Below are 12,390 nucleotides of genomic sequence, written 5' to 3'. Positions count from 1 at the left end.
CCAAAACACAAGGCGACATGTAGTGCAATAAGGCGACTGTCGCCCATGCGAACCCTTGACAACTATGGGGGCAGCAACATAAGAAGTATCAGTATCAGAATCGTTTGCCCGGGGCTGGTTGGAATGCCCACAACCACGTTCCCGGGAGTTGGCTGGCCACCCATGAAGTTTCCAATAAAATTCTTTGGTATGCCGCTCCTTACCACAATAATTGCACTTCACAGGTTCCTTCTTAGTAGTAGATCGATCATCAGACCGTGTAGAACTACCACAAGACTGAGATCCGGTACCCTGACAGGAATATAAAGCTGACTGCTCCTGTGTTACAGGTTGTAGCATGGAAGTATGGCAACTATCTTCAGACTGAACCATAGAAGTAGGCATGTTCTAATGATGGGAAGGAGTCCCGATTAAGCACATGTGCCCTAATCTGATTAAACTCCACGTTTAAACCAGCCAGGATATCATACAGCTCATTGTGTTCCATCCTAAGAAACAAGATGCTCACTGCCAAAAACATGGATTTTTTTTTTTTTGCTAAGACCAAAATACGTGGATATTAATATTTCTATTTGGTGGGCCTCATATTCCAGACCCTTACAGCAATAAATCTCATGACTAACTAACCCAAAACCAAACCCAACAATTCCTTGTGAAGATTCTCCCCCATCACGTAATTCAATATCCGTCATATATTTTCTGCACTGCTTGACATCTTTTCTTTCTATAGGGGATATGAGATCCATGAAAAATCCAAAAGATTACAAAAGTAGATGATATATCCCTTATTTCTGTGGTGTCATTGTTATTTAGGGTTCTCTTATTACTTTTCTTATATTGAGTTGCATTTTGGCTGCAAGTTGGTGGTTTCACAAGGAAGGGTTTCTTCAAGCTTGAAATTTTCGTTCATTCTGATGTACTTGCGCCTGTATTCTTGGACTTTTCTAAACCAAGAATTAGAAACTTCTTTTAGTCCTCTATTTCCATAAATTAAAAAAATTTAATAGAAGATAAAAGCAGAATGCTCAAGAAGAACCAAAACATGGGAAGCAGAGAGGGGAAAAAAAAAAAAATAAAGGAACAAAGAAAGCAAAACTGAATGCTCTCTTGATAGGAAATACTCTCCTTTTGGTTTTTACAGTAAAATCCAAGGAATTATGGAGAAATTGCATGTTGGCTTGGTGTTTCTCATCCATTGAGTTTTCTCTTTTAGTCATCTTCTTTAACTCTTTGCTCTTTCTTTCTTTGCTGTTTCCACTGGGTTAATGTGTTTCTGACTTCCTGGTTAGGTAGTAGGATGGTAGACGTTGGATGTGGCATTGAGGCTTGTGTGTGATGCATAGGGTCTGGCCTCTTTTATTCTCCTTTCTTCCCCCTCTCCCTTTGGGGCCGCTTTGTGCTCCCTTTTCCTAATTTTAGTAAATTCTCTAAGAAATTTTATTTGTCAGACTAGATCTCTTCATAGACTTAAGGATTATGCTACTTCATTAAATGTAAATCTGGTAAGTTGATTGATGACCAAAGTGTTTCGCATAACTGGCTATTTTATTTGTAGTTGAGAAAATTGTTGCAAAAGTGAGAACAGGGGAAACTTGTCGGCAAAATGAGGTTTTCTCAATATTATTAAGAATGTGTGTCTTATTATGCTAATTTGGAGTTTGCTTCTATACGAGATAGTAATGCTTTCCTTTTGATATGCTAGGCTGAGACATCAGAGGACCTCTATGACTGGAAGAATGCTCTTGAGACTGCTTTGGCACAAGCACCAAGTGCAGCTCTTGTGATGGGACAGAATGGCATCTTCAGGAATGATGCAGCTGATTCAGTTGATGGCACTTTGGAGCAGTGTATGCCTCTTTACTATATTTATGCCCACATTTATTGGTTGACTTCATACCCCTTCTGTGCTTGTATCATTGTCACGGTGGGTAGGCAAACCAGGGTGTTCAAGGGGGTCAAAAGGCAGCGCCAAGGTGCCAAAAAAAAAAAAAAACCTAGCCAGTACGCTTAGGTGATGCCTTGACAACTATGGCTTGTATGCCTTTTTAATTCTGGTTCATGGTCTGCTTGTATGGCTCTACAAATCCAGTTTGTCCTGCCAAGCATATACCTTGAGTAGCATTATGGTGTGTACACAAGAAACATTGATTTGAGAAATTTTCATGGGGCTGAAAACCTATGTACATGGGAAAATAAAATCCAGAACCAAAGTGGGTTTTTGTCTTTCTGACATAATAAATGTGGGGGTGCTTATAGTTACAAGGTTAAAAAAGTCAAGCCTGAGGTTGCTCCCATATGACCAATCTAGGGGTGCAACAAGGTTTGGTAGGCTTCTTCCTGTGGTGTTTCTTGGCTTTCATATGGGTAATCTTTGGTTGTTGGTCTTTGGATCATTTACTGTCTTACATATCTCTATGATTTTAAAATTCCTTTCTTCTTCTTTAAAAGTCTCTTCAGTTGCTTCATGATTTGCTAATGCCCTGATACAAATCTAGAAAGTTTAGCTTGTATTTCCTTGAGCCAAAGTAGACTCTGCCCTTTATATTTCCATGATAGTGTAGTTTGAGTGAAAGAGAGCAACTAAATAGAGTCGACTCTCCCTAAGTAAGGTCTGGAAAATAGTTGTCCATTTATTTGGTGACAGATTAAGTTGCACTATTGCAACATGTTGGTCACACCTTCAAAACTTGGAAACAGCCTCTCCTGCGAAGCAGGGGGTTAGGCTGCATACAAGGTTCGAAATCTTGTCTCGTTTCGGTGGTTTCAGAACCACCGAAATACTGAAATGTTGGCGAGTTGGTTTTTTTTTTACCCGGTTGACTGATTCGTTGGTCAAACGGCCATATTATGACCTGAAACTTGGTGGGTAGCTTGCTTTAAGATTAATAAACACACTTAGAACTTCAATTTGCAAAAACATTAGAATATGACAGTGTTTTAGAGTTGCACGCTTGTTTGGCAGCAACCATCGAACTGTTCTGGATAATTTATCTGCTTCATTGCTAGAACAAGATATAATATGATAGTAAAACTGATGCAGATTAATTACCAAACTAGGCTTGTTTTATTAGGAATAAGCCTAGGGTTGGTTTGTATATGTGTTGGGCCTTCAGTCCATGTGGTTTGGAGTGGAATGGGCCACTTTTGTGGGTCTAAAGAGGGGCTCTAAGGATGCATACGGGATTATTAGTTAGTTTTGATGGGATTAATTAGTTTCTAATTTCAGTACTTCTTATTTCCTAGTTTCTATTTCTAGTTTTAGTAACTACAGGACTTTCTATTTTGTTAGTTTCTATTTTCAGTTTTAGTAACTAGGCGAGTTTCTAATTTTTAGTTTCCTATTTCAGTTTTTGGAAACTAAAGTTAGTTTCTATTTTATGTAACCCCCCATCATTATTATAAATAAAGGAAGGGCTCTCAATAGGAGTTAGACAATTTGATTAATGAAAAAAAACTTGCTTGCTGGTTGCTGCTATGCATCTTCTGGGTAGACTGTGTGTTTGATCACAGTGGAAGGGGATGGTGTTTGATCCATTAGACACTCTGCAGTTTGAAGCCTGAGTGGTCTTTTCAAGCTTTCTTATCTTTCTTCTTTCAAGTCTACTTTCAAGGTCTACTGCTGTTACAGGTATTTATCTCTTTTTTCCCTTAACAGTAGTGTCCCGGAGATAGGTTTTCTAGGCAGGAATTTTGACTTCTGTTCTGACTCAACCCCTGGTCACTTTTGGCTGATATTCGGACCAGAGGTTCCCCTCATTAGAAGAGTAACACGATCCAGTTTTGGTCCCTATCTGGGCTGTGTTCTTAAGTTATTAGAAATCTCTCTTTTCTTGTCCTGTAGTGACTTTACCAGAACAGATCTAGAATTGATTGTTTTGGGCAATCCTCTTCTGTTGCTGTAGTGTCTAATGTTGATTTGGAGCTGTTATCATCCTAATACTACTGCTGATTCATTCCTATTTGGTCACTGTTGATCTGTTCTAAGTATTATTGGATATTTTGACCTAATCTGTTCTGTTTTCTGAGATCGATAGATACATCTAGTTGTTCTTGATTTTTGTGGATGTTTGTTCATAATTTATGATCTGTTATGACCCTATTCCTATATCTGATTTAGTCCGTTAATCTGGGTTATATTCTGATCTCATAAATTCCAGTTTCTGGATTCGAAACTGAGTTACAGATCTGTTTTTTTTTCCCCTTTGTTCTGATCTGTGGTATTGCTGTCCTACCTTGGTTATTATGGTTGTTCTTTGGTTTAAAAGTTCCTGCAGATTGAGACTTGGTTAGACCCCTATCCTAGTCTACATTAAAAACAAATAAATAATGTATCTAAGCCATGATCAAAACATACATCAACATTAATTAACTAATAATTAGAGTACTAGAGTAATATACTGTGCAACTGGCAATATCCCAACTCTCAGCTAAAGTCATCCACTTAGCGTCTTACTCTTAAATCTCAAAGTCCCAAATGGCAATATCCCAAGTCTTAAGCATATTAGTTGTACAAAACTAATCATAATGACTTTCTATTGGAAAGAACTATGATGGCCTGGCTGGATTCTACGTCCAATACGATGGAGTTGACGTGTATTTTCCTCTGACTGCACCACAAATGCATGCCATGTCATATTCTGAGAGAAGAATCAAACATTGTTCTCCACAGTTGCCAAAAAAACTGAGTCATCTATATACTGAAGGTAACCTATTTGAGGGTATGTGTCACCACCATAGTATGAAGAAGAAGAACCTACCATTGAGTTATTGTCAATTGATGCTTCTGGCAACATGTACGGCTAGGCTGGGTATTAGAATAAACTTTCCACAAAGCCACCACCATTTGACTGGGTCTAGGAGCCATAGTCAATACTAGGAATGGATGAACCAGTTGTATGCCCTATCACAGTGAATTGACTATAAGGTCCATAATACTCCGACCAGGTGCTCTCTCCAGTAAATGATGGGGCACGTCATTGCCCACTCCCTCTACTCATTATGAGGATGACTATCCCCTCCACTCTAACTCATTTGGTCAATAGAAGTAGATAGACTATCAACGTCCATACAATCTCTCTGTGCATCTCCACCGAATCGGCGACGTGGCCCTCTTATGTAGCCTGAACTCCTTCCACCTGATTGATTGAACTATGATCAACATCTTATGTGGCATACTCAAATTGACTCTCCCCAGTGAATTGCACTGGCTTGGCCTGTTCATACTTCTCTCAAACTCCTTCAAATCTATCACCACCCCCATCATCATCACCATCACCATCACCATCACCATCACCATCACCACCATCACCATCACCATCACCATCACCATCACCATCACCATCACCAGCACCAGCACCAACACCATCATTACCTAGTTATTGATGTTGTGTTTGTATCTGTGTCTGAGTCTGAGTGTGGGTAGGACCACCTGAGGAAGTGGACCAATCATCATCTTCATCTAAATCATCCCTACCAGGTGCAGGCTCAAATGGTCAGGGGGTCTGTGAATGTATCCTTCTCTCTGTAGCCATATAATCATCAGCATTGATTGCCATCTCTTGCACTAAATATGGGTCTGTCCTACCTCCAGGCTGATCCATCAACAGCTCACCTCTATCCCCTACCTAGTCTACTAGAGGATCCTCTTCATCTGAGTTAATTTGGAAAACATTAATAAGCTTGATCTGGCCCCTATCATTCTCTATATCAATGCGTATGTTTTGCACCTCAGTCTCATATTATAGTGCACATACACCAAGTCAGTGAGATGGTTGAACCTAACCGATTCCGCCTTTTGGGGTGGATGAGTGAAAATATGAAAATGTACTCCAATTTCTCTCACAACTAGATGCTAAACATGTCTGTGAGAGCAAGGATTAAAGTATCGGTATTGGTTGCCGTATCGATCGGCCAAAATTAAGATACGTATCATAGGGTATCGTATCGTATCGTATCGGAGATACGCTAAGATATGCTAAAGATACTCACATAAATGGATATGAAACACTTTGTTATACACTTTTGCATAAAAAAATTGTTAAAAAAAAAGCTATTGATAACATGTATTATGCGTAAACACTAAATTGAGGGTATCGCATCAAGAATTCAGGGTTTGTAGTTGTCCCATAAATGTAAAATCCTTGTTCCCAACCTCGAGTTCCACTTTAGTTAGAGAGAAATATGGCTGGCAGCAACTTTGAAACAAAAACCCTAAAAAAATCGTGTTTTTCTAAAAAATGACCCAACTTGGCCATTATATGACCATAGCGCATTGTATCGGTACGTATCGTATCGTAACAGTATGTATCGTATCGATATGCACCGATACGTACTAATACATCCGAAATATACATTTCACTCGATTTTATTTTTTTCATAGAGTATTGATATGTATCGGTGCGTATTGTATCGTATTGGTGTATATCGGTGGTGTATCAGTGCGTATCGTAGGATACATATCGATACGAAAGGGTTTTACAAATTCTATGTATTATATCGGTAAGGGCTGATATAAATACATATTGGCCGATACGATACTTACCGATACTTAAAACCATGTGCGAGTACTTTGATGGCGATCTTCCATAATTCTGGTGCTGAACCCTCATACAACTCCCACCATTTAGCTCCATTACAAGGTACAACAAGTGTAGCTGATTATTTTTATTCAAAACACTTATCACTTGTATAAGTAACTGTTAGAATATTTGTATTAGCTGTATATTAGGAATTGTCTTATGTTAAGATGCTCTCATATGTAATTTCTAACATTTCTCTTATTTCTTTTTCACCTCCCTTAGGGAGGAATATTTACAACAACAACAACAACCATAACCTTATCCCAACTTGATGGGATTGGCTACATGGATCTGATAAGGTCTAAGATGCATATAAGCATAAAAATAGACGTTCTAAAAGGAGGTAAAAAAAAAAAAAAAAGGTAAAAGGAGGTAAAAAGAAGTTAAAGTAGTAGTCAAAGCAACATCCTTGGAACATCCCCTATTGGGGGTCGGCTACACGGGTCCTTGTCCTCCACTTACCTCTATCCGTGGTCATACTAGGATCGATCCCTACCAGCTGCATATCTTTTCTTACAACTTCGTCAATGGTCATTTTAGGTTTGCCTCTCCTTCTAGCTCCATATAATTGAAACTGGTCACACTTCCTTACTGGGGCATCCATGGGTCTCCGTTGAACATGGCCATACCACCTCAATTGGCTCTCACGGAGCTTACCCTGGATTGGAGCCACCCCTAACTCTTTTCTAATACAATCATTCCTTACTCTGTCTCTCCAGGTCTTTTCGCACATCCCTTTCAACATCCTTATCTCTACTACACCCAATTTATTCAAATTATTCTTCTTGATTGCCCAACACTCCGCTCCATACATCATCGCTAGTCGTATTACTGTCCTGTAGAATTTTCCCTTGAGTTTAACAGGCATGCGTTTATCACATAGTACTCCCGAGGCACTTCTCCACTTCATCCATCCCACTTTAATTCTGTTAGAGACATCATTTTCTATATCACCCTCTTTGCTAATGATTGACCCCAGATATTTAAAATAGTCATTTTGTGGTAGTTCTCGCCCCCTCAAGTTTCACCACTTCCTCACGTCTCATAGTCTGGCTAAATGGGTACATCATATACTCTAGCTTTGTTCTGCTTATCCTAAAACCTCTTGATTCTAAGCTTAATCTCTATAGCTCTAGTTTAGTATTAATCCCTTCCATAGTCTCATCTATCAAAACAATATCATCAGCGAATAGCATACCCCATGGGACCTGGTCTTAGATGTGCCTGGTTAGACCATCCATAATGAGAGCAAACAGATACGGGCTCAAAGCTGATCCTTGGTGTAACCCAATTGTAATTGAAAACTCATTATTTTGACCTTTTGTAGTTTTGACACTTGTCATCACTCCCTCATACATGTCCTTAATTATACCTATATAATTTAAATAACCCCTCACCTTCCCTAAGACATGCCAAATAAGATCTCTAGGTACTCTATCATACGCTTTCTCAAGGTCAATAAAGACCATATGGAGGTATTTTTTGTGAGCTCTAAATACTTCCATAAGTCTTCTTAGGAGGTAAATAGCTTCTATTATGGACCTCCCTGGCATAAAACTAAATTGATTCTCCGTTACAATAGTTTCTTTTCTAAGGTGGCCTCAATAATCTTTTCCCATAGTTTCATGGTGTGACTCATTAGTTTTATGCCTCTATAGTTATTGCAGTTCTGGATATCGCCTTTGTTTTTATAAATAGGAACCAAACTGCTTCTCCAATCGTCTGGCATTTTCTTGGTACTCAGAATCTTGTTAAACAACTTGGTTAGCTATGATACTCTTAGTACTCCTAGGCACTTCCATACTTCAATTGGGATCTCATCTGGGCCTAGTATTTTACCTGCTTTCATCTTTCGTATTAACTTCAGTCGCACCTACTGTTGTAGTTGTCTATGAGGAGGGTTAGCATGACGTCTATCCCCTTCTACTTCCGGGTCCATCCTATCAATCAAGGCCTCTTCATTTAATAGGTTGCAAAAATAATCACCCCATCTCTTCATAATGTCCTCATTCCGTACCAGTACTCTACCATCATCTCTTTTAATGCATCTAACATGGTTAATATCTCTACTCATCCATTCCCTTTTTTTGGCTAGTTTATAGATCTCTTTTTCTCTTTCTCTTGTATTAAGTTTATCATAGAGGTTATTGTATTTCTTTGCCCTTGCTTTCCCCACAGTCTTCTTAGCTTCATTCCTAGCTAAGTAATATCTTACTTTATCTTCTACCTCGTTGGTCCTTTGCCAAGTCTTAAAACAATCTTTCTTAGATTTAATAGCAGTCTGGACCTCCTCATCCCACCACCAAGTTTCTCTAGGAGTTCGGCCCCCACCCTTTGATATCCCTAGCACTTCTTTAGCTACATTCTTGATACAAGTCGTCATCTCAATCCACATCTCATTAACATCTCTGTCAAAATCCCACTTTCCTTGTGGCACCACTTTAGCAGTAAAATATTTTAATATCGCTCCTTGTAGTCGCCCCCATTTTATCTTAGGAAAGATCTGTTGTGTCTTCTTGCATTTCCGCTTTCCTAGGTACATATCCAAGCTCACCAGTCGATGTTGAGCAATTAGGCTCTCTCCAGGTATAACCTTACATTCTTTACATAACATTCTGTCAGATTTTCTCAGGAGGAAGAAATCAATTTGACTTGCGTGCGGTCCACTTTTGTAGGTAATTAAATGTTCCTCCCTTTTCTCAAAAAAGGTATTTGCAATGCCAAAGTCATACGATGTCACAAAGTCCACCATTGAGATCCCCTCTGCATTCCTCTCCCCAACTCCAAATCCATAATGCACCTCTTCATAGCCTCTACAATCCTTGCCCCATGCCTGTTAAGGTCTCCTCTGATAATAATTTTTTCTCCCTCTCCAAAACCTTGCACCAAGTCATCCATGTGTTCCCAAAACAGTAGTTTAACACTCTCATCTAGTCCTGCTTGGGGCATGGAAGCGCTAGCTATATTGATGGTCTCACCGTCTAGCACCAGTTTAATAGAGATGATCCTGCTTCCAAATCTTTTAACATCCACCACTTCATTCTTAAGGTCTCTGTCCACTACTATGCCTATTCCACCTCTTCCGCTTTCATCACTCAGGTACCATCGTTTGAAGTCATCTAACCCCTTTGCTTTGTTACCTTTCCATCCTATCTCTTGAATACATGCGATGTTAATCCATCTTCTCCGCATAACATCTATTAACTCCATGCTTTTGCCCGTCAGTGAGCCAATGTTCCAAGATGCCAATGTAATTCTACGCTTACACACAGCGTTAGGGAGGAATATGTAATTCCCTAAATATTATTTGAATCTAATATAGGTGAAATGAGCTAAGTGCTCATTCATGTTTCGCCCTCATCTTCTCTCCCTCTCCTCTCGATCTCTCTTCTCTCTTTCTCTTTGGTCTCTAATCTTATTCTTCTCAACTTCCAACTTGGTATTGGAGCTGTAAGGAGTTTGAGAGTCGACTAAGGTTCCATCGTCTAATTCTTTGAGTCTCTTTTGGAACCCTAGAAAATAAAGGGATCCAATAGAGGCTATACCATGTAAAGAAATTCAACAAGGTGACCTAATGGAGCTTTAAAAGCATCTTGAAGACTCTTGGAGAGAGATTGAAGCATCATAGGGACCTATTGGAGTTCATACCACGTTTTTGGTCCCTGTCAAGTGTTACCGCCAGCTTCTCATTGGAGCTTCTCTCTCTCTCATCAAGTGGCTGTTGGGGATGAGGCTAAGCTTGTAGGTGTCATCCAAGGCCGCTTGTTTGGCCATCCTAAGATAAGGTTCAAGAGTTGTGGTGTTGTTTGAGCACAACTCAGAAATATGCTTGCTGCCAGGTATCGCTAGTACCTTTTTTTTTTCTGCATTTATCGTCTGGAATGATCTATATGGTGTTCTTGGGCTGTTGTTTGATGAAGATAGACTATCCTATGATGCATGGGTGTGATATTGGAATGATGTACTACAGTTACTGGTGGATTAAATTGGTTTTATCTCAAGTTTCAAGTTTCTTTTGCTTCCTGGAATTTTTTTTTTTTGGTTCCGAGAAGACAGTATTTGGGTATTGGGTTACCCCTTGCTTTGGATCTCAAACCATGGTTTTTTAGGAGTATCCACTCACCATGTCTGATCTCATTGAACCTTTGGAAGCTACATCGGCTGAGTCGAGTAGTACCAATCCCAGCCAGGTTGTCTTTGACAACCCCAACACTCAGATTTCCCTTGTCAAGTTGGATAGGATCAATTACTTGGACTGGTCACACTCTGTGAAGTCATCCTTGAGGAGTCGAGGGAAAATTGGATATATTGATGGGACTATCAAGGCTCCCGCTATCTCTAATCTAGAATATCATAAATGGGAAACTGTGAATTCCGTTGTTATAACTTGGCTCATTTTTTCCATAAAACCTGAGATCGGTAGAAGATTTATTCGGAAGGAAACTGCTAAGGATATCTAGGACAGTGTATCTAAGACCTATGACAGGATGGGTGACTGTTAAGGTCTATCAACTCCTTCAAAAGGCTCTCTCTATGAAGCAGGGAAACAGGACTATATCTAACTATTACAACACTGTTGTAGGACTCTAGGAAGAGTATGATCATTATCATGACCTTCAGTTGTCTAATCCCGATGATAAAGCCAAGGTCTACAGATCCCTTGGAAAGGAGAGAGTTCTGATCTTACTATGGGGCTTATACTTGGATTATGAGAAAATCTGGATACAGATTTTGAGACGGTCACCCCTTCCATCCCTTGATGAGGTGTGTAGCTACTTATTAAGTGAGGAGACCAGAAGAAGTACTATGGAGTCTAATCCTCCACTTGAGAGATCTGCCCTTTCCTCTACTGCTCATAGAGAATGGCGTGGAGGCCGAGGACAAGGATCATCCCGTGGGGATGACTGGGATAGACCCTGACAGTGTGACCATTGTGGGAAACCTGGACGTACTTGAGACAGGTGTTGGGTGCTTCATGGTCGCCCTAGTACTCATGGTGGATTTACTAGTACATGTGGTGGTCGTCGAGGTGGGGCTACAGCTCATGCTACTATAACAGAGACTGATCCTCGAGGACCCTCTTATGCTGATACCAGCTCCTTCTTAGTGATGATATTGCAGTGCTCCGCCGGTTCATGTCTCAGCTTGATAGTCCATCTACCTCACAGGATGCCTCAACTTCCGCTATGCATGTCACTTCATTTGCACCCTCCACTGCTCCGTTATGGGTTATTGACTCTGGGGCCACTGACCATATGACTGATAGATCTCACTATTACGATTCTTACTCTATTTGTTTGGATAAGGATAAGGTTCGGGTGGCTGATGGTACCCTTTCCTCTATATTCGGTAAGGGCAGTATTCCTATTACTTCTTCTATTTCACTTGAATTAGTTCTCCATATCTCTAACCTTACTTTGAACCTTTTGTCTATGAGTACTTTGACTAAATCTTTGAATTGTTGTATCATTTTTTCCCTGACCACTGTCTTTTTCAATATTTGGTGACGAAGAGGATTATTGGCAGTGGACGTGGGGATAGCGGACTCTATCGCCTTAAGCCACAATTATCTGTTTTGACTACACCACAGTCCTATGCTTGTGGACGTAGTGATAGTAGTTCTATGGATTTTGAGATGCTTTGGCATCAACGTTTGGGACATCCCTCTTTTGTTGTTGTGAGGAAACAGTTACCTCATTTATTTACGTCTTTTCCTTCTTCTCATGTATTTCATTATGAACCATGTACTTTTGCTAAACATTGTCGTTCTTCTTATCCCTATCATGGTAGTAAATCTGTTGTTCCCTTTCAC

General features: G+C 39.9%; 1 protein-coding gene across 2 annotated transcripts in view; it reads left to right on the top strand.

Moving 5' to 3' along the window:
* The window catches only part of LOC122089336 (rho GTPase-activating protein REN1-like), a 93,029-nt gene that overhangs the window by 12,891 nt on the left and 67,748 nt on the right, over positions 1 to 12,390 (top strand). For both annotated transcript variants that reach the window (XM_042658978.1, XM_042658977.1), the window contains exon 8: positions 1,703 to 1,847. In XM_042658978.1, the coding sequence (XP_042514912.1) occupies positions 1,703 to 1,847 (145 nt within the window). The remainder of the gene's footprint in view (positions 1 to 1,702; positions 1,848 to 12,390) is intronic.

This window comes from Macadamia integrifolia, chromosome 9 (genome assembly GCF_013358625.1).
Source record: "Macadamia integrifolia cultivar HAES 741 chromosome 9, SCU_Mint_v3, whole genome shotgun sequence".
Taxonomy (NCBI): domain Eukaryota; kingdom Viridiplantae; phylum Streptophyta; class Magnoliopsida; order Proteales; family Proteaceae; genus Macadamia; species Macadamia integrifolia.
Note: the sequence above shows the minus strand (reverse complement) of the source record. Positions and strands in the feature narration are given on the sequence as shown.